The sequence below is a fragment of the Diaphorina citri genome, unplaced genomic scaffold (genome assembly GCF_000475195.1).
Source record: "Diaphorina citri unplaced genomic scaffold, Diaci psyllid genome assembly version 1.1 scaffold1451, whole genome shotgun sequence".
NCBI lineage: Eukaryota > Metazoa > Arthropoda > Insecta > Hemiptera > Psyllidae > Diaphorina > Diaphorina citri.
The window spans coordinates 23,758-46,513 of NW_007378877.1; the positions used below are offsets into that span (position 1 = coordinate 23,758).

Genomic DNA, 22,756 nt, shown 5'->3' on the forward strand with positions numbered 1-22,756 from the left:
AAGAAGCTATCAAAATTCCGCTGAGTCGAAGCATCCAAATTCAAAAGAAAATCAAAATTGACCCAAAATTTCACGAACTGAGAAATTATCAAAATTTAAGAAGCTATCAAAATTCCGCTGAGTCGAAGCATCCAAATTCCAAAGAAAATCAAAATTGACCCAAAATTTTGCAAATTAAAAAATCATCAAAATTCAAGAAGCTATCAATTCCACAAAGTCAAAAACATCCAAATTCAAGGCAAAATCAAAATTGCACGGACTGAGAAATAATTAAAATAAAAGAAGCTATCAAAATTCCACACGAAGTCAAAATCAAAAGCATTCAAATTCACGAGAAAATCAAAATTGAACTAAATTAAATTTCATGGACTAAGACATGATCAAAATTCAAGAAGCTATCAAAATTCCGCTGAGTCAAAGCATCTAAATTCAAAAGAAAATCAAAATTGATCCAAAATTCCACGGACTACGAAATAATCAAAATTCAAGAAGCTATCAATTCCACGGAGTCAAAAACATCCAAATTCAAGGCAAAATCAAAATTGCACGGACTGAGAAATAATCAAAATTCAAGAAGCTATCAAAATTCCACACGAAGTCAAAAGCATTCAAATTCACGAGAAAATCAAAATTGAACGAAATTAAATTTCATGGACTAAGACATGATCAAAATTCAAGAAGCTATCAAAATTCCGCTGAGTCAAAGCATCTAAATTCAAAAGAAAATCAAAATTGATCCAAAATTCCACGGACCAAGACATGATCAAAAATCAAGAAACCATCAAAATTCCACGGAGTTGAAAACATCCAAATTCAAGACAAAATCAAAATTGAACCCAAATTCCACGGACTAAGAAACCATCTAAATACAAATGAAGAAATCAAAATTTTGAAGTCCAAATTTTGCAGATTAAGAAATCATCAAAATTCAAGAGGCTAGAAAATCAAAATTGACCCAAAATTTCACGAACTGAGAAATCATCAAAATTCAAGAAGCTATCAAAATTCCGCTGAGTCGAAGCATCCAAATTCAAAAGAAAATCAAAATTGACCCGAAATTTTGCAGATTAAAAAATCATCAAAATTCAAGAGGCTATCAAAATTCCACAAAGTCGAAAGTATCCAAATTCAAAAGAAAATCAAAATTGACCCAAAATTTCACGAACTGAGAAATTATCAAAATTCAAGAAGCTATCAAAATTCCGCTGAGTCAAAGCATCTAAATTCAAAAGAAAATCAAAATTGATCCAAAATTCCACGGACTACGAAATAATCAAAATTCAAGAAGCTATCAATTCCACGGAGTCAAAAACATCCAAATTCAAGGCAAAATCAAAATTGCACGGACTAAGAAATAATCAAAATAAAAGAAGCTATCAAAATTCCACAGAAAGTCAAAAGCATCCAAATTCACAAAATCAAAATTGACCCAAAATTCCACGGACTACGAAATAATCAAAATTCAAGAAGCTATCAATTCCACGGAGTCGAAAGCATTTAAATTCAAAAGAGAATCAAAATTGAACAAAATTAAATTTCATGGACTAAGACATGATCAAAATTCAAGAAGCTATCAAAATTCCGCTGAGTCAAAGCATCCAAATTCAAAAGAGAATCAAAATTGAACCAAATTAAATTTCATGGACTAAGACAAAATTCAAGAAGCTATCAAAATTCCGCTGAGTCAAAGCATCCAAATTCAAAAGAGAATCAAAATTGAACCAAAATTCCACGGAACAAGACATGATCAAAAATCAAGAAACCATCAAAATTCCACGGAGTTGAGGCATCCAAATTCAAGAGAAAATCAAAATTGACCCAAAATGCACGGACTACGAAATAATCAAAATTCAAGAAGCTATCAAAATTTCGCTGAGTCAAAGCATCCAAATTCAAAAGAGAATCAAAATTGACCCAAAATTCCACGGACCAAGACATGATCAAAAATCAAGAAACCATCAAAATTCCACGGAGTTGAGGCATCCAAATTCAAGAGAAAATCAAAATTGACCCAAAATTACGCAGAGTAAGAAATAATCAAAATTGAAGAAGTTATCAAAATTCCATGGATTCAAAAGCATCCAAATTCAAGACAAAATCAAAATTGACCCAAAATTTCACGAACTGAGAAATCATCAATATTCAAGAAGCTATCAAAATTCCATGGATTCAAAAGCATCCAAATTCAAAAGAAAATCAAAATTGACCCAAAATTTTGCAGATTAAGAAATCATCAAAATTCAAGAAGCTATCAAAATTCCGCTGAGTCAAAGCATCCAAATTCAAAAGAAAATCAAAATTGATCCAAAATTCCACGGGAAGCTATCACAATTCCATGGATTCAAAAGCATCCAAATCAAAAGAAAATCAAAATTGACCCAAAATTTTGCAGATTAAGAAATCATCAAAATTCAAGAGGCTATCAAAATTCCACGAAATCGAAAGCATCCAAATTCAAAAGAAAATCAAAATTGATCCAAAATTTCACGAACTGAAAAATCATCAAAATTCAAGAAGCTATCAAAATTCCGCTGAGTAGAAGCATCCAAATTCAAAAGAAAATCAAAATTGACTCAAAATTTTGCAGATTAAGAAATCATCAAAATTCAAGAGGCTATAAAATCAAAATTGACCCAAAATTTCACGAACTGAGAAATCATCAAAATTCAAGAAGCTATCAAAATTCCGCTGAGTCGAAGCATCCAAATTCAAAAGAAAATCAAAATTGACCCAAAATTTCACGAACTGAGAAATTATCAAAATTCAAGAAGCTATCAAAATTCCGCTGAGTCAAAGCATCTAAATTCAAAAGAAAATCAAAATTGATCCAAAATTCCACGGACCAAGACATGATCAAAAATCAAGAAACAATCAAAATTCCACGGAGTTGAGGCATCGAAATTCAAGAGAAAATCAAAATTGAACCAAAATTCCACGGACTAAGAAACAATCTAAATACAAATGAAGAAATCAAAATTTTGAAGTCTCGAAAGTATACAAATTCAAGAAGGCAAAAATGAAAATTTAAGAAAAAGCATCCAAAAAAGAAAAGTCCGAAAATTATTATTGATGTAAGAAGTTAATAGGAAATAAAACAAAATTCAAAATTCAAAAACCTGTGTTTTTATTTCTTTGTTTGAACCCAAAACCCCCCTATCAGCATAATATGACAACTATATTAATTTAGTTGAGAATCAAACTCATACCACACATGGCCTTGATGCTTGACACTCATCAAAGAAAGTAAAAAGCTAGACAGGTAGGTAATTTAGTTGAGAATCAAACTCATACCACACATGGCCTTGATGCTTGACACTCATCAAAGAAAGTAAAAAGCTAGACAGGTAGGGTAAAAGGACTTTTCAGACAGGATAAACAAGGTATATTCTAATGAAAATTAAAAAGACAATTGAGATTTGTCATTAATTGAGATGTCCAATCTCAATTGTCCTTTTAATTGTGAAGATTCTTATCTAAAAAAATAATTATTTTTAATGATTATTTGCATTTATTTTTAAGATACATATATATTCTATTTATTAATATTTTTTTTATTTTTTTTTTTGAAATACAATAATTAATTTACCTGTTATGGTCCTTGTCCTTTGGCGGCAGTGTAATATCCAGCTTACTACCAAAGTTATCAACATGGGTTCCAATGTTGTAGCTCAGGGTAGATTTTGTATTCTTTTCCTGGATATCAAGAATCGTCAAATTGTACACGTCCATGATCTGTTGAAAGAATCATCATTTTATTGCAGTGGTGCAGTGGTTACCTAATGCATTCGACTTTGAATTTGGAGGTTGGTGGTTCAAGTCCAAGTCAAGTCATAAAATTTATCTAGGTATAATAATTGGGGAACAATATTTGTGACAAGCATTTAAGTATGCTTCACAATTAAAAATTCCTTCCTTCCTTTTTATAGGTATATTATTGAAGACTTGGTAAATTTGTAAAGCTCCATACAAACACTGTAGGTAGGGGTTGAAACTTTATCTACTTTTTCAGAATGGTTTCACCTAATAGTCTTCTTCTTTTTCTTCAGCTTTTCCCATGTTCAGACAAGGTTGGTCTTTCTTGTTGGCGTTGAAATCAGCCCTAGGATGATTGCTTTGGACTGACATTTGGTTTTGTTACAAAAATTTACGAGTAGATGCCCTTCACACTCAACCTTTGCTATTTCTTTAGCAAGGGAAATTTCAGGCTGGTATACTTCCTGTTTGAAGTCACCCAGCCACACTTAACTATAGACCCTTTGATTTACTTACAACATTGGTAACATTAGGATCTTTCCTCCTAATCACATAGTGAGCTTCTCCCGATAGAGTTTTGGACTCGAAGTTGACATCCAAAAACAAATCAATGTGTTCAATGACTGCAAGTTCTGAAAATGAAAATACATAATTTGAATGGTAAAATAAATATAGGAACTTTAACATAACTCTCAAAGTTTGGATGAAAGTTACAGTTCCCTCTTTATCATACTGAGAAAAAAATCTAAACACCAACCTCAAAAAAAAAAAAAAAAAAAACTAAGAAAAGGAGCAGTAAAAAAAAAAAAAAAAAAAAAAACCTTGTTTATCCAAAAAAAAAAACTGAGAAAAGGAGCAGTAAAAAAAAAAGAAGAAAAAGATACCTTGTTTATCCTGCTGTACCTTGTTTATCCCCAAAAGATACCTTGTTTATCCCCAAAAGTTGGGTTAAGCTTATACGAATCTACCAACCTCCTGTGTTCAGACAATGTTGGCATTATTTGTCAGCCTCTCAATCAGCCCTAGATAGGATGATTCATTTAGGCTGTAGGATAAATTTTGTACAAATAGTGATATTGAAAACAGGAATATTTTCAGACGGAAAGTACAGGAATTCAAAGGATTTGAAGAGAAAAGAAGAAGAACAGGGGGAGCAACATGGACAGAAGAGAGAAGAGAACAACATTGGGAACACATGAAGATTTACTGGATACAAAGGAACTTTCAAGGCAGACGCACTACCAACTAAGCTAACTAGGCTAGCCAAAAAAACTGAGAAAAGGAGCAGTAAAAAAAGAAGAAAAAGGTACCTTGTTTATCCTGCTGTAGAGGCAACTGCCCCAAAAGTTGGGTTAAGCTTATACGAATCTACCAACCTCCTGTGTTCAGACAGGGTTGGCATTATTTGTCTGCCTCTCAATCAGCCCTAGATAGGATGATTCATTTAGGCTGTAGGATAAATTTTGTACATTACAATAATACCTTTATAGCCATTCACTCATTTATTAAATAGGCTACCTACCCACTTCAAAGACCACCTCTCAAACAAAACACTTACCAGGCCGGGAAAAAGAATTCGGGTCACCAGGGCTGAAAGGTCCATCGGCCATTGTTATCACCTTATTCGTACCGTGTAGATCTTTGTGGTGATGTGGGAACGAACTGTTCTGCCGAAAGGCAACCGTCTTGACCACTACACCACCGGTAGATAGGATGATTCATTTAGGCTGTAGGATAAATTTGTACATTACAATAATACCTTTATAGCCATTCACTCATTTATTAAATAGGCTACCTACCCATTTCAAAGGCCACCTCTCAAGCAAAACACTTACCAGGCCGGGAAAAAGAATTCGGGTCACCTGGGCTGAAAGGTCCATCGGCCATTGTTATCACCTTATTCGTACCGTGTAGATCTTTGTGGTGATGTGGGAACGAACTGTTCTGTCCAACTGCCTCTAAGGAAGTGGAATAATTCCTCTTGTCTGATAAAGAGTGGGAGATAACTGGAGTTAAAGTGAAATTGCTAGCGTGATGCAAGCTCACACCACTTAAAGTTGTTAGTCCCGTTGACTGATAAACACCGAGGAATGTTGAGTTCTCCTGATTTGGAGACTGGACGTATTTCTTGTTACAACTGCTGTTCCCAGGGCAAAGGTTAGCACAGCCGGTCGTATACTTGAAAAGGAGAACGGTTAGTAGATAAGAGCACTTGAAATGAGGACGGGCTCGATTTATCCACGAAAGATAGGACCTGACGAATCTTCCATTGTTGAACATTTTATCACTATCCGGCGATAAGAGAGAGGAATTTGAAATACGCGACGCTGATTGGTCCATTGGTTTGACCTTGAGAAGGGTACCTCTGTGTGTGGGATTTTTCTCTGTGGGGGGAAAAGTCCGGCTATAAAACGGGTTCGGTTAAAAATAAAGGCCCGTTTACACGATTGTTTTAATTTTCTTGTCTTTTTTTTGTTTTTGTAAACCACGTATTTTTGTAAACCAGTGTTACCTACTTTATTTTGAGAAATTTTTTTTGGATCAGGCCGTTTTATTAATCAATCAGTCAATCACGTAACAAAACTTTACATATTTTCATTTTTCAAACGGAAATTTATGTCAGAGGCGAAAAAATGATAACATTACGAAAGAAAAATAATTTATTTCTGGTATACAAACATGTAGCAAGAAACGAATTATGAATTTGCTCACCTAACTTATCTACAATGCAACTGTGAATAAGTTCCTAGGTAGATAAAAAAAAAACATCTGTGATTCTGTGTGCAACGCAGCTAAGTGGTTCCTCAAGTTTCAAGCTTTAATAAGCACGCCCCGTCGCCAACGCAATGTGTGATCTCTCGCGCGCAAAAAAATCCATCACGGCACGCCGCATGATCTTTTCTGTGCGCGGAGTAAATGATTTATCAAGAGGCGCGCGAGGCGCCGCGCGCCGCCTGACCTATAACATGAACACGAAATAGCTATTAATCTACAGAAGGCTCGACCGTATGCTATGCTTTTTTTTTCATTTAGGGAACTCTCAAATGAATGCAAAGAGAGACGGAGGACAAAATAGGACAAAATCCGTCCCGGGCGGAAATGGAACCCGGTATAACCCAGATAGAATCCGTGTAGAAAATCCGGTCCTGTACACGGATGCTATCCGAGTAGAAACCGTATAAATGTCCCCCTAACCCACTTAAAAGAATCCCTTTATCCAAAAGAGTGAACAAGCGTTGTGCTTTATGTTTTCTAACTAAGTTAGATTCGCGTAGAAATCACGTCCCATTTGATTATCCGTGTTAATGATTCTAATTAATACGACTTCATGGCTGTACATTTCGACAGCGTATAAACTCGTATTTAATTGCTTCAGTGGTTTCCAAATTATGGGAAATTTACTGTCAAAAATAGAACCAAAAAAGCAAAATAATTCTAAATTGGGCCCAAAACTTTAGCTTGTGGTCTCGGCATTCCCAGTCATAAGCAGCCAAATTTTATTACTTTTTGATGTTGACGCACTTTAATAAAACTAGAAAACAAAATAAAAGAAGGAAAGTAAAATTTAGCCGGACTGTTTTAAATCCCACTTTTTAAAAAATCCCAGACATTAATTTCCCTTCAAAAAATCCCTTTTGTGCTCCATCTCAATAAAAACGTAAAATGAACTTCTGTTCGACAGATGCTGCGACCTGTGGATCTGGCACAGGGGAGCGTGTTGAGGACGAGATTTTTGTGGGAATTTTGCTATAAATCCCACCATTAAAAAAAATACCCTGATCTTCAAATTCTTCAAAAGTTGTGAGGTCTTGACAAACAGAAAATAAAATTACAAGTCAAAAATAAACAAAGAATTTATGGTGGGAAAGGGACGTTTTATGAAAAATAAAATCCCATCCCCCTACTGTTGTCATGGGATTTTTCTCGAAAAATCTCGTCCTCAACACGCTCCCCTGTGCTAGATCCCAACAAGTGGGAAGAAAAAAGTTGGGCGGGATTTTTTCAAATCTTCTTATCAGCTGATAAAAAAAAATTACATGAGGGTACTCAGCGCTCGGATCTGGCACAGGGGAGCGTGTTGAGGACGAGATTTTTGTGGGAATTTTGCTATAAATCCCACCATTAAAAAAAATACCCTGAGGACGATTGAAATTACATGGGATTTTTATTGTCGTCCTCTACAAACATAAATAGGTAGGTACCTACTACCAAACTTTAACCGAAGATGTCGATTTTTTTTTTTTTACATGGGAAAAAGTGTGGTAATGGACGATTTCGACCGTAAAATCTCCAATTAAAGTTTAGTAAAATGCACCCATTGCTTACACTGTTTACTCAGGTCTTAGGTAGTTTTGGTAGATACCTACATAATTACATATTATTTACACTTGTATCGTCGTAAGATAAGAGCCAGCCTAGGCGGCGGAAAATCTCCAATTAAAGTTTAGTAAAATATGCACCCAGTTTACACTGCTTACTCAGGTCTTAGGTAGTATTAGGTAGGTACATATTATTTACACTCTGTATCGTTGTAAGGGCCAGCCGTTAGCGCGTTGTACTAGCACTCTGCACCTCCTAGGTCATGGGTTCCATTCCAACCCTGGGCAAATTTTTCTCAGAAGAAAAATTCGTTCTCAGAACAGATATCCTCCTATCCTGTCATTCTCCTCTCTTCAATTTCGAGACGATAAGACCTCACTACCTTAGATGTTAAAGTTCCCTCTATCAAACCTCTGAAAAAAAAAAAAGTTTAATGTACGAACGTTAGTCAGGGTTGCAAATTTTTGCTTTAAATTACAATCCTTGGTACCTTCCTCTAATCTATGCACTACCAACTAAGCTAACTAGGCTGGCTACATACCTACATAGACAGTTTAACCTCTGCCTCCTATGCTTCCTAGAATCAGAACCATAAACCCACAATACCTCCATTCAAAATTCAATCAAAGGGATCATCAAGCCAAACTTATGAAACATTGGTCGCAAAACTCAGACACCCTATAGTTATTTTGATATCGTAGGTCTCAATATAGAACCAAAGTATCCAAAATGGGCACAGGAAACAGCCTCCTATGCTTCCTAGAATCAGAACCATAAACCCACAATACCTCCATTCAAAATTCAATCAAAGGCATCACCAAGCCAAACTTATGAAACATTAGTCGCACAAATCAGACACCCTGTAATTATTTTGATATCGTAGGTCTCAATATAGAACCGAAGTATCCAAAATGGGCACAGGAAACAACAAATCTCAAAGAAATTGATACCCTTGTAACTTATTCCCACCTGACAGATTGAAAAAAAAAGGTACCTACCACCTACCAATTAGGTACTATTCTTTTTGCAAATTGCTTTAGGTACCTACAAATATTTGCGTGTTGGTCAAGAAATACATAGGTAAGAATACTTAGTACATAGAATATGTTGTATGAGTCATTCCTCTCAGATAATACATAATAATTCTGAAGTATTACCTAAAAATAATAATTATAATAATAAAGATAATGTTTCGAATAGCCTCGGGCGACTAGATAATTTTCGAGTGAAATATTTTTCTCACAATTTTAACTAAAGATAGGTTCTTAACCTTTTTTAAGTAAAGGACCTGAACGGATAATGTTCGTTCTCGGAACGGCTGGCTTTTTCCTATCCTGTCTTCCTTCTCTCTTCGATTTTGGGACGATAAGACCTTAGCGGAGACTTAACATTCAACACTCTTGCTAGTACTCAAACAACACAAGACAGGTGTAACAATAAATGTAAAAATTATTATTGAGTGTCTATGACGTCTATGTCTACCTACCTATATGAACCAATTTTTCTGAGTAGGCAACAGGAGGGAAGTATAAGTACGTACCTACCTAACTCTATTTATTTGGCAAGGAAATTTTTAGCCTATTATCCTCCCTGTTCAAAGTCCCCCAGCCAGACATTGTTTTAGTCCTCTGTTCTCTGTACTCCCTAATAATATTCACTATTCTGGTTTGCGGACTAGGGTACCGCGTATACATATTATTGGAGAATATTGTCGACGAAACGCTGCGTCCCCCACCACATTAGATCGCTTCTCCACCTCACGACACACCCCACGACAACCCCACCACATTCCACATTAGATCCCTCGGCACTCTGGACAAACACCCTGGAGGTGGCTGCTTCCCTTGGATTGGAGGAGGAAGATTGAAATGTCGACACAAACGTTAACAACAACAACAACAACAACAATATTAGAGAATATAAGATTGAAATGTCGACACAAACGCAACAACAATATTAGAGAATATTAGACTGTTAGAGAATATTGAAAGATAGAGTAGGTACCTACATTATTTGTTTCAAGTTTTACCATTCCTCTACTTCTTCTGGTTCTTCTTTAGTATATCGCTATATCGTATCTCGTATTCGTATCCATTCCTCTTTTCTATTCTTCATCATTTCGTTTTTACCATTTTTTTTTACTTTTTTAACCTCTCTAAGCTTGATTCACACTATAGTGCCAGTCAAGGTCCGGTCACGGTCCAGTAACGGTCCGATCAAATGATTGTTGAAGGCAAGTAAATGCGAGTGTACACACTAGACTCCCATGAGCTTACGTGACGTGAGGCGGTAAGGGCATGAATGAATGAATGAATGAAAGTTTGTATTGTTTATTTATACAATTTGTATGTTAACAATGTTAGCTTAATTCTAATACATACTTATATTCTAACTTAAATCTACTCTAACTTAGGGCAGAGTGTTTCTACCTTACGTCCAGGTGATCTTACCTTAAAAATATCCCATGATAGAATCCAATCCTGATGCAGTGTTGTTAGATAGGTTCATACCATACTTCATACACCAGATAGGTTTATACAGCAGAGTTGTTCTTGATACAGTTGTAAGCTTATGCTGGTTTATGTTTATATCCTGCTCTTGTTCTTACAATAGGTAGCTCCTCAGCATAAATAACACTAAGAAAACACCACACAACACGAATTAAAATAACTATAAACTAAAATAATTAAATAAATAATAATTAGAGCTATCTTTGTACCTACAGGTAGGAATTATTTTGGAAAAAAAGTGGTAGGTTTTGTGGATTTGCTAAAAAGTTTTTTTCTGTCAATTATTTAAGGCTGGTTATCTCTACAAGAATAAGATTAGATAGATAATAAATTAATAATTACGTACCATGTACCTCTGTAGGTAATATCAAAATCTTCAAAGTACCTACATATTATAAGTAAATATATGCAGGTACCTTGGAAAAATACCGCTTTTTGACAGCCAAACCAAATGGGCAAATCTTTGGATTTGGTTTACCTAAGGTACAAAAAAATAACAAATTTGATTTTAGAAAAAATCAGGCTAAAACCGTACTGATCCAAAAACTGCCAAGTGGTTTTTATTTCTAATCCAAAACCACTCAAAAATCAAGATCTCTTCTTAAAATCCTAAAACCAGACTTGATCCTACTATTCCTTATTCCAAGCTGTTAAAATTAATATCTTGCTAAACTTCACACACAACTTCAAGTAAAAAAATAAGTTAAATTCCTTAACAAATAAAAAAGATTTGAAAACTTACACACAAAATACAAAAAGTAAGTAAAAACGAAAGTAAAAATAAAATATTTCGCGAGTAGAAACGCCGGTACAACCATTCCCGCTAAACTTCACACACAACTTCAAGTAAAAAACAAGTTAAATTCCCTAACAAATAGAAAAGATTTGAAAAACTTACACACAAAATACAAAAAGTAAGTAAAAACGAAAGTAAAAATAAAATATTTCGCGAGTAGAAACGCCGGTACAACCATTCCGAAGGTAACTGTACTCCAAACTGAAATAAAAAAACATAAACACAAGACACAAGAACAGAATAAAAAGAACTCTAGAAGTTGAGAGGACTTGAGAAGCAAGAGAGTAGAGAGGTTAAAAAAAGTAAAAAATGGTAAAAACGAAATGATGAAGAATAGAAAAGAGGAATGGATACGAGATACGATATAGCGATATACTAAAGAAGAACCAGAAGAAGTCAAGAAGTAGAGGAATGGTAAAACTTGAAACAAATAATGTAGGTACTCTATCTTTCAATATTCTCTAACAGTCTAATATTCTCTAATATTGTTGTTGGTTGTTGTTAACGTTTGTGTCGACATTTCAATCTTATATTCTCTAATATTGTTGTTGTTGTTGTTGTTAACGTTTGTGTCGACATTTCAATCTTCCTCCTCCAATCCAAGGGAAGCAGCCACCTCCAGGGTGTTTGTCCAGAGTGCCGAGGGATCTAATGTGGAATGTGGTGGGGTTGTCGTGGGGTGTGTCGTGAGGTGGAGAAGCGATCTAATGTGGTGGGGGACGCAGCGTTTCGTCGACAATATTCTCCAATAATATGTATACGCGGTACCCTAGTCCGCAAACCAGAATAGTGAATATTATTAGGGAGTACAGAGAACAGAGGACTAAAACAATGTCTGGCTGGGGGACTTTGAACAGGGAGGATAATAGGCTAAAAATTTCCTTGCCAAATAAATAGAGTTAGGTAGGTACGTACTTATACTTCCCTCCTGTTGCCTACTCAGAAAAATTGGTTCATATAGGTAGGTAGACATAGACGTCATAGACACTCAATAATAATTTTTACATTTATTGTTACACCTGTCTTGTGTTGTTTGAGTACTAGCAAGAGTGTTGAATGTTAAGTTGTTAAGATATCTCTGTCTAATTTATAATGTAGACTGTAGTTCTTCCTAACATCCTGTATGGAGCGTGCAAGGGTTCCTTGAGTCAAGGACAGACAAGACCCTCTGTACTTGAAGAGTTCATGATACCTCCTGTATACAGGGTTCTATACAGAACACGATCCTCTATAGAAAACAACCCTGTTTTAAAGTATATTCCCAGACCTTCCTACCATCCTGGACACAACGGCCTTGTGGACCAATCCTGTCGAGGTGGCGCAGGTCCCGGGCTTAGAGACGGGGAGGTAGTCGACTGGTCGACAACGTTAAAATAACAACTACAACAAAGTATTTTCCTGGCGCGACAGAAAAGACACCTCTAAAATCTGCCAAGGTCTTATCGTCCCGAAATCGAAGAGAAACGGAAGACAAGATAGGAGAAAGCCAGCCGTTCCGAGAACGAACCTTATCCCTTCTGGATAAAATCCGCCCCGGGCGGGAATCGAACCCGCGACCTAGCGCTTAACACTTAAGAACTAATAAATTAAAGAACATTAAAATAATATCTTTGAATTTTGAGTCCACAGGGAGCCTTTCTTGGACCTTCTTTAAAATTCATGGCTTTGTTTTAAATGGCAAAGGTTCTCCTGGAAAAGCTCTTCTATCCAACCTCCTGAGTGCTACACTCCAGGCTCTAACAGCTTTTTCCCTGAGTGAGTCCTATAGTCCACCGACCCCACCAACCTTGGAAATTACTTCTCCTGGGAAAGTACTTAGGATGATCACAGTGATTAATTCTGCTCTACTGATTTCTAGCGTACCTACCCTCTTGTCTGGCTCTCTGGTCTATGTCACTCAAACCTCAAGTAGGTATGTAATGTACCAAGAGTATAAAAATCCTTAAATCATACTTATCTAACCTCAAGGACCCAAAGTATAAACATCCTTAAACCATCTTTATCTGAAGTATTATTCTAGAGTGTCTGGTCCTTTCAGACCAGACACCGTACAGGTACACCTACCACATGACCAGCTAAAGCTGTGTCCACACTTGGTGGACGTTGTCGATCGACGTCGACTGAACCGTCCACACTGCCTCGACAACATAGATACTTAGATAGTTTCACCTCGATTGACGGTCGACTATGAGTGGACACACACAGCACTTCACAAAAATAGACCGCAAGCTCTACAATCTACAACACACATTTATAAATTCACTAACAGAACTTTGAGAATGGAAATTACAAAAATTACTGAAAGACGGAAAACACCTAATATAGTTGTCGGTTGTGGCGTTAAAAAACAAACAGTTGTGGCGTTAAAAAACAATCTGTAAACTTATTGTAAAATTTCATTTGTAAATTTTTGTCTAGATAAATTACTGAGTGAGAGTCTTTTTGCAAGGAGAGAGAAGACAGAACGTGTGTGTGGCTGTGTGGTGGGGAAAAGTTCACACCGCGGTCTCCCAGACGAGACGGTCTTGTGTAGGTACGCTTTTTTTTCGTCAACTATGGGAATCGAACCCGGGATCCTAGGCAGAGCAAGCAAGCGCTATACCACTGGACTAACCATGTCCCCTTTTAAAAATCCAACCGTAGCGTAGGTCCGTCATTGGTTCAAAAGGTAATGAGAGGTACTTAGAAGTCTGGTCTAGTTCATAGACAGTTTTTTTCAATAATTATATTATTAGTTCCTCCTCTTTACTTAGGGCTCAAAACCACAGTCTACAACCATCGTACCCTTTTATAATTATTATCAAGAAAAAGAGACGATATGAAACAATTATGTTGGCACCATATGGACCAATTTGGTTTATGATTAGAGGAAGGTACCAAGGATTGTAATTTAAAGCAAAAATTTGCAACCCTGACTAACGTTCGTACATTAAACTTTTTTTTTTTTTCAGAGGTTTGATAGAGGGAACTTTAACATCTAAGGTAGTGAGGTCTTATCGTTTCAAAATTGAAGAGAGGAGAATGACAGGATAGGAGGATAGCTGTTCTGAGAACGAATTTTTCTTCTGAGAAAAATTTGCCCAGGGTTGGAACCCTGTCCTCCTCTCTTCGCTCTCGGAACGATAAGACCTTAGGAGTTACAGTTCCTTCTATCAAACCTCTTAAAAATGTAAGTAGTTCTGTAGTTGTAGTTGACCCAAGTCAATCACTCATACCTCCCTATTACTCAGGTCTCAGGTGAAGCTACAGTTAATTACATAGGCCAAACAGTGACGAGCAGAAATGGACTCAGCCTACTTCTGCGTCTGAATGTCTTTATATCTTTCTACTTCTGAATTTCTTTATATCTATTTCCATTTTTACTTTCCTTATCCTATAGGAAGGAAAGTAATGTAATCGGGTCAAATTTTCGATGGTCAGATTTTAGTCTTTATATCTATCTACTTCTGAATTTCTTCATATCTATTTCCATTTTTACTTTCCTTATCCTATAGGAAGGAAAGTAATGTAATCGGGTCAAAATTTCGATGGTCAGTTTTTAGTGTATCATTATCTCCTTTTATTTTTTATTTTATTATCTTCTTTATTTATTTAAAAAAGCCCCCGCTGATCTATTTTTAATTACTTTTTTTTATTCCACCTAGAGGTATTTTCAACATTTTATTTTTATAAAATACTATTATTATTATCTATGTATCTGAGTTTTAAATGACTCTGGGAGGTTTTAAATTATGTATAATTATTCGTATGGGTTTTGTTTCTAATTTAATTCAATTTATCCAATGTCTCTTGCAGTGCTTGCTAGTTACCTGCATACCTACATGCAATGTATAAGAGAGGAGCATAGAAACAAAATATTTTGAAATAGAATTCGAAAAAAGAGTAATTTTGTTTGACACAATAGGTAGGTATTTAAATTCAAAACCGAATTTTCGTATATTTGCGTTTCATAGAGGGAACCAGGGAACTACATATAACAGCGGAGGTCTTATCGTCCCGAAATCGAAGAGAAAGGACAGGATAGAAAAAAAGCCAGCCGTTCTGAGAACGAACCTTATCTTATTTGTATATAGCTGGCCCCGGGTGGGATGTGTGCTTATCCCTCTGCAACCATTAATGAACATTCGAAAAAAGAGTAATTTTGTTTGACATAATAGGTAGGTATTTAAATTCAAAACCTCGCATTTTTGCAATACATCGAATTGTCGTATATTTGCGTTTGATAGAGGGAACCAGGGAACTACATATATGTAACAGCGGAGGTCTTATCGTCTTAGCGGAGAAAAAAGCCAGCCGTTCTGAGAACGAACCTTATCTTATTTGTATATAGCTGGCCCCGGGTGGGATGTGTGCTTATTCCTCTGCAACCATTAATGATTTTTCGCCTGTTTTCCTAACGCTTTAATCCTCAAAAAGTTTCCTACTTAACGCTTTAATCCTCAAAAAATTATGTTAAGCTATACTTCCTTATGATGCCTGCGAAATTCCGAAGTTCTAGCTTTACCGGAAGGGGTAGAAAAAACGGTTTGAAAATCGCAAACCGGGGTGAATCATTTTTCCTGAACGTTGCGGATGTTTTTCTTTAATAATTTTTGATTTCTGTTTTACTTTTTAATTATTAAACGAATGTCTTTTAAATAAATGGATTAATTTTTATTACTTTTTGAATTAATCGGGGGAATCGGTATAAAATCGGGGGAATTGAATGCTGTCCCGTAGGTCCGTCATTGGTTCAAAAGGTAATGAGAGGTACTTAGAAGTCTGGTCTAGTTCTTAGACAGTTTAACCTCTGTCTCCTATGCTTCCTAGAATCAACCATAAACCCACAATACCTCCATTCAAAATTCAATCAAAAGGATCACCAAGCCAAACTTATGAAACATTAGTCGCAAAACTCAGACACCCTATAATTATTTTGATATTGTAGGTCTCAATATAGAACAAAAGTATCCAAAATGGGCACAGGAAACAACAAAATATCTCAAAGAAATTGATACCTTTGCAACTTATTCCCACCTGACAGATTGAAAAAAAAAAAAAAAAAAAAAAAAAAGGCACCACCTCTACCAATTAGGAAGGTACCTACTTTTCTTTTTGCAAATTGTTACAGCTCTCTCTATCAAATCTCTTAAGAAGAAGAAGAAGAAGAAGAAGAAGAAGAAGAAGAAGAAGAAGAAAAAAATTGTCTGTGTGTATTTGTGGAACTTGTTCTAAATAAATCAGCGACATAGACATAGTTGGTTATTAGTGGCAGACAAATTGAACTGATTCGTGTGGAACAAATCAATCTAAATATGTTGTAGAAATGTGTATTTACATAAACATGTGGGTATGAGAGTTATGTTTGTAGCCATAACTCTTGAATGGTTAGTCCAATTTTTGGTTAATACTTTGTGTACCAAGTCCAAAATGCCCAGGGCCACAAGGTGATTGTAAAACAATATGTCCTGAAAGAGACTCAAAAAGTTTATAGGAGGTTGGCCAATGGCCACCCTTGTTAGCTTGGAGGGTAGCTCGCCTACCTTTTAAACGGCGCGGCGTAACCACTTAGGTCGCAGGTCCAATAGATGAGTTGCGCTTACTTGGGTGATGTTTCAAAGTCATAGAGCAGGAAAATGAGGACCAACGGAATTTTTCTTTTTCCTCTAGGACTTCTAGATACCGAGATAAATCGATTTAAAAAATACCGGTAAATCGTGAAGTTTGACGTCACGGCATACGCTCCCGTAGGCGATGACGTCAGAATTCATGACTCCCGCTTCGTTTGTTTCTGCGCAAGTGTTTCTGCGCAGTTTGACGTGAAATCTGACGTCACAACTCTTTGAACTTTTTCATTAGAACGGCAATTAAAAATTGAATTTTCGACCTTTTATAAGTTATTTTTTCGGAGTTTTGACCTCGGATTTGGATTTTTCTAAACTTTTTACATAGGAATCAAACATTTATTTATAATTTTTACCCATTTGCAACTGCTCCATTTCCGATTTTTGGTGTTTCTCCTCTAAAAGTATAAGTAGTGCTTTATTTAGACTCTCAGCTTAGAACAAGTTGTTCCGGGTTGTCGTTGGTTGAATAACTCTGGCCCTGGTTGTCGGATCGAGCTCAAAGTTGTACCATTTGGGGACGAAAAGACCTCCGTTGCTACAGTTCCCTCAGAACACAAATGGGTTAATTTTATGGGGGAAGGTGGAACCTTGGTTGTTTCGCCGAACCATTTTACCACCCACTGTTTCCTCTAGATGTCTAGAATCTCTACTGCTGCAGTTCCCTCAGAACACAAATGGGTTAATTAAGTTAATTTTATGGGGGAAGGTGGAACCTTGGTTGTTTCGCCGAACCATTTTACCACCCACTGTTTCCTCTAGATGTCTAGAATCTCTATTGAGACTATTATAATAATAGGTAGACACTTTGTGTACAATGATGTCAAAGTGATGCTACAGATCTTACTATCACTGACAATGTTGAGTTAGGTACAGGCCGTACAGGTGAACAGCATGATACTAGTGGCAGCAGTTTTTTTAGCATCTAATGACGAAAATCTGAGCGCGGTGTCGGGTAAGCAAATCTCTATTTTACACAAATAATAATAATCCTATTTAACGCTTTAATCCTCAAAAAGTTGATAAAGCTTGCCGCGGACGGAAATCGAACCCTCGACCCAGCCCTTACAAGGCAAGGCTGACGATACTTTCCAAGCTAACTAGTGAGTAATTAGGCCTAACCGAAATCTTTCATGAATGGGACTGTTATGAAGTTAAAAAGAGGGAAGCCAAACTTTACCATACTACTTTCTAACATTCTAACAGGACTATGTGTAGCTGTAAACAGTAGGTACACACTTTTCGAGGCCTTTGATAGGTTCAAGGGTTCCCGCAATTTAATTCAAAACCCAAACCGACATCTTTTATGAATGGGACTGTTATGAAGTCATAAAAAGAGGGAAAAAATATCGGTTAACAACAAAAAACACCTGTTTCAATTATTTATACCTATAGACATAGCATGACATTAGAATCGGAAACCTGTTCTGTTGTTGGAAAGGGTCTGGCGTACCGTACAACCCCCGCTGAATAACATGTGTTTTGTATCAGGGGCGGACTTTTGTAACAATGAAATAGTCCCTACTTGCCTTGTTAGCACCGGGCCGCGGGTTCCATTCCCGCCCGGGGGTGGATTTTATCCTGCACGGATGTTCATTCTCCGAACGGCTCCTATCCTGTCTTCCTTCTCTCTTCGGTTTCCGGACGATAATACCTTAGCAGTTACAGTTTCCTCTGTCAAAACTCTTAAAAAAACTTTCCCTACTAAGGACGGGTCCACCTCGCTAAAATCTACACCAAGACAGGTGAGCCGAGTAGACTGTACTATTGTAGATTGAAGGCGCCTTATACAGAGGAAGTGTAATGGTCAGCCGAGAATTCCGAGACTAAAAATAATAGAATAGAGACTAAGGGAGGAGGAGGAAGAGGTAACAGAATGAAGACGAAGAGGAGGAGAGAGATGAAAACGTACAAGTGTTTCCTGTTTTTGTCTCATATGAACAATAAACAGGGTGATCTCATTATTGCATGAAATTATAAGAATGAGCATATTAAGGCTTCTTTTATGCCCATGTACTACTGTGTACTCGTGTAAGTATAAAAAACCCTCTGGTACACGCGCGACGGAAGTTAAAATTATATGTAGACAGGACTAACTGATAGTAATAAGCTAATAAGTGTGTCCTTGAAGGAGAATAAGAACCCCCCCTGGGAAATAGTCTAGTTGTTTTCTTTTGAAAAAGTCAGCCCCCATGGCGTAGTGGTCACTGCACTCGCCTTGCACGCGGGAGACCCGGGTTCGATTCCCGGCGGGGTCAAGAAATTTGTATCATGCAAATGATTGATCCCGTGACTGGCTGTTGCGGGGCCCACTCAGCCTCGTGAGGAAAATGAGTAGCTATGACATGTAAATGCGCATAGCGACCGGTGCCAGCATGGTAGGTAAACATTGGTTGTTAGTGACACGTAAATGCGCATAGCGACCGGTGCCAGCATGGTAGGTAAACATTGGTTGTTAGGATTATTGAGATATTGGGAAAAATCGCACCAAAGTTGTGACATAATAACACAGTGAAATTGCATTTACATTTTCTTTTGAAAAGAGAACATGAACAACAGGTCTATCGGCGTGAAGCGGCGTAACAGACGGAGAGATGGAAAATTTTCGAGTTTTTAGGTTTCTATTTTCAGATGACAAAGTACTTATGGATGGCTAAAAAAAATCACGATTCTAAGCAAAGTACAGACTATTCTGAACAGATAAGGTTCGTTCTCGGAACGGCTGGCTTTCTCCTACCCTGTCCTCAAAATATGGAATTGTAAATAAGTAAATACTTTTCCATACTTTGGTGATTTAGGGCACAGGCCGTCGCGTCGGAACGTGTGGGGCGGGAAAAGTTTCAGACCGCGGTCTCCCAGACAGTCTGACAGGCCTCGGTCTGAAGCTCCACTCATGCTCAGACCGGCTGACAAGTCCCAGGTCTGTCAGACAGTTGGAACGTGTGTGTGGTGGGGGAAAAGTTTCAGACCGCGGTCTCCCAGACGGTCTGACAGGCCTCGGTCTGAAGCTCCACTCATGCTCAGACCGGCTGACAAGTCCCAGGTCAGTCAGACAATCGGAAGGTGTGTGTGGTCTGAGTTTTAACTTGAAGATTTTGCAGTTATTTTTGTTGTTATGAACTTGAATTTATTGTGAGTTCTACATAGTATGTAAATTTTCACTAGACGGTTTTAAATTTCGTTTGTCTGGAAGTCAGCTGTTTGTCTGTTTGTTTCGCCATGATTCTCAAACGGTTAGGCCAGCCAGCCTAGTTAGCTTAGTTGGTAGTGCGTCTGCCTTGTAAGCGCTAGGCCGCGGGTTCGATTCCCGCCCGGGGTGGATTCTATCCTGATGGGAATATGTTCGTTCTCGGAACGGCTGGCTTTCTCCTATCCTGTCTTCCTTCTCTCTTCGATTTCGGGACGATAAAACCATAGCAGTTACAGTCATTTTGACTGCTTTTGGACAGATTTCGACCGATTTTGGTGGTTTTCAGGTATAGCGACAAAACGGTTAGAGATATTGTAAAAGTTAGGGTAAAAGAACACTCAAATAAGCATCATTCAATAGGATAAGGAAAGTCGTGTGATGTTCACACCAGATTTTTTTTCATAGAATAACGGAGAAAGTATTAAAGTAGGTATCATAACATAAGATACGAAAGACTCGTGGCAATCCATGGCATTAAGTAGGTATAAGATAAGATGTGAAGATGTAGGTACATCTGATGTACATATTACATACCTATACAAGAGCAAATACTAGGCTATGTGTGGACCATATCTTTATGTGTGAATCCAAACTTTATCCATGTCAAATTCTTTAGATACCTACTAGCAATAAGAACCAAAGATGATACTGATGGCAAATAGGTAGATGGATGACACCTCTGTATCAAACCTCTCTTGGGTTTTCAGACGATAAGACCTCCATTAATTGGAGCTGTAACAATTGTTAAGGGAGCTATAACAATTGTTACAGCTCTCTCTATCAAATGCCTACTAGCAATAAGAACCAAAGATGATACTGATGGCAAATAAGTAGATGGATGATACCTCTGTACCAAACCTCTCTTAGGTTTTCAGACGATAAGACCTCCATTAATTGGAGCTGTAACAATTGTTAAGGGAGCTATAACAATTGTTACAGCTCTCTCTATCAAATCTCTTAAGAAGAAGAAGAAGAAGAAGAAGAAGAAGAAGAAGAAGAAGAAGAAAAAAATTGTCTGTGTGTATTTGTGGAACTTGTTCTAAATAAATCAGCGACATAGACATAGTTGGTTATTAGTGGCAGACAAATTGAACTGATTCGTGTGGAACAAATCAATCCAAATATGTTGTAGAAATGTGTATATTTACATAAACATGTGGGTATGAGAGTTATGTTTGTAGCCATAACTCTTGAACGGTGAGTCCAATTTTTGGTTAATACTTATGTGTACCAAGTCCAAAACGGATGCCCAGGGCCACAAGGTGCAAAGTATTGTAAAACAATATGTCCTGAAAGAGACTCAAAAAGTTTATAGGAGGTTGGCCACTCTTGGAGGGTAGCTCGCCTACCTTTTAAATGAAATTGGTCAGAAAATATTAATAATAAAAGGAAATTTTCACATCTCGATTTTGGACCCAATTGGGACTTTTTCGGTCCTGTGTGCTCTGTGCTCGCTTTTTCTGAAACGGTTTTGAGAGTTCTAGGCACAGTTATCTGTTACATATTATGTACCTTGTACCTCTGAACTACGAGTGAGAAATTAGTTCATTATCTTTTGTATAGGTATACTATGTGGATTACTGTGAGATTCATTACTTACCATACTATTGGTCTTGAAAGCTTAATAAGTAATATGAGGTACATAGTTAGATATGTAGGTACCTAGCTATGTAGGTATTTTTTGTGCAAGTTTAAAATAAGTAATATGAATTATGAAGTACATATTTATGTAGATAGATATGTAGTTCTTGTAGTAGGTATGTATGTAGTATAATTTGTGCATAGTTGAGACATTAAACTACAGTAAGCGAGGAAGAAGATGGAAGGTTCCCTCGGGTTCATTACCCTGCTGTGTCATAATATTTGAATAAAATCAGAAACGCGATCATCATAGTAAGTACCCACCGGTCTGAACTGACCGTGGGTCCAAGGCTGTCTACACACGACTGGTAGTTTGTATCCTAGAATGTGTTTGTTTTTTGGTTTCTTTACTAATTTTCTGCGTCTGAAGTTAAATAATCTGGCTTTTAATTTTTTAAAAAAGGAAATCCACCCTAGTTAGCTCGGTTGGTAGCGCGTCTGCCTTGTAAGCGCTAGTTCGGGGCGGAATTTTTCCCTGAACGGATAATTTTCGTTCTCGGAACGGCTGTCTTTCTCCAAGCCTGTCTTCCTTCTCTCTTCGATTTCGGGACTATAAGACCTTTGCAATTACAGTTCCCTCTGATAGATTTCTTTTTCTTCAGTGAGACATCCTGTCCTGTGGTCTCTGCTGACAGCATTGACCGACGTGAAGGTATTTTGGCAACACTGCCAGAAAGTTAGACAGAGGGGATAGTCGTTCACGAAATAAAAAAAAGAGGTTTGATAGGGATAAGGAAATAAAAAAAGAGGTTTCATAGAGGAAACTGAAGGAAAAAGATCCTGTCCTCCCAAAATCGAACAAAGGAAGACAGGACACGAGATGGTCAGACGTTCTGAGAACGAGCCTTATATGGTAAAAGTTCGCCTTCGCCCCGGACGGGAATCGTATACATGGAGCGTGATGGTTTTATTAAGTAGTCAAAAATGACGTATATGACGTGAA

General features: G+C 37.1%; 1 protein-coding gene across 1 annotated transcript in view; it reads right to left on the reverse strand.

The window, feature by feature from the left end:
* Positions 1-6,157, reverse strand: part of LOC103515964 — a 14,644-nt gene extending 8,487 nt beyond the window's left edge. Inside the window, exons 1-4 of the mRNA XM_026828495.1 lie at positions 5,682-6,157; positions 5,312-5,404; positions 4,270-4,385; positions 3,587-3,732 (exon numbers count right to left, since the gene is read on the reverse strand). Of these exons, the coding sequence (XP_026684296.1) occupies positions 3,587-3,732; positions 4,270-4,385; positions 5,312-5,404; positions 5,682-6,093 (767 nt within the window). The 5' untranslated portion in view covers positions 6,094-6,157. The remainder of the gene's footprint in view (positions 1-3,586; positions 3,733-4,269; positions 4,386-5,311; positions 5,405-5,681) is intronic.
* Between the last annotated feature and the right edge of the window lie 16,599 nt (positions 6,158-22,756).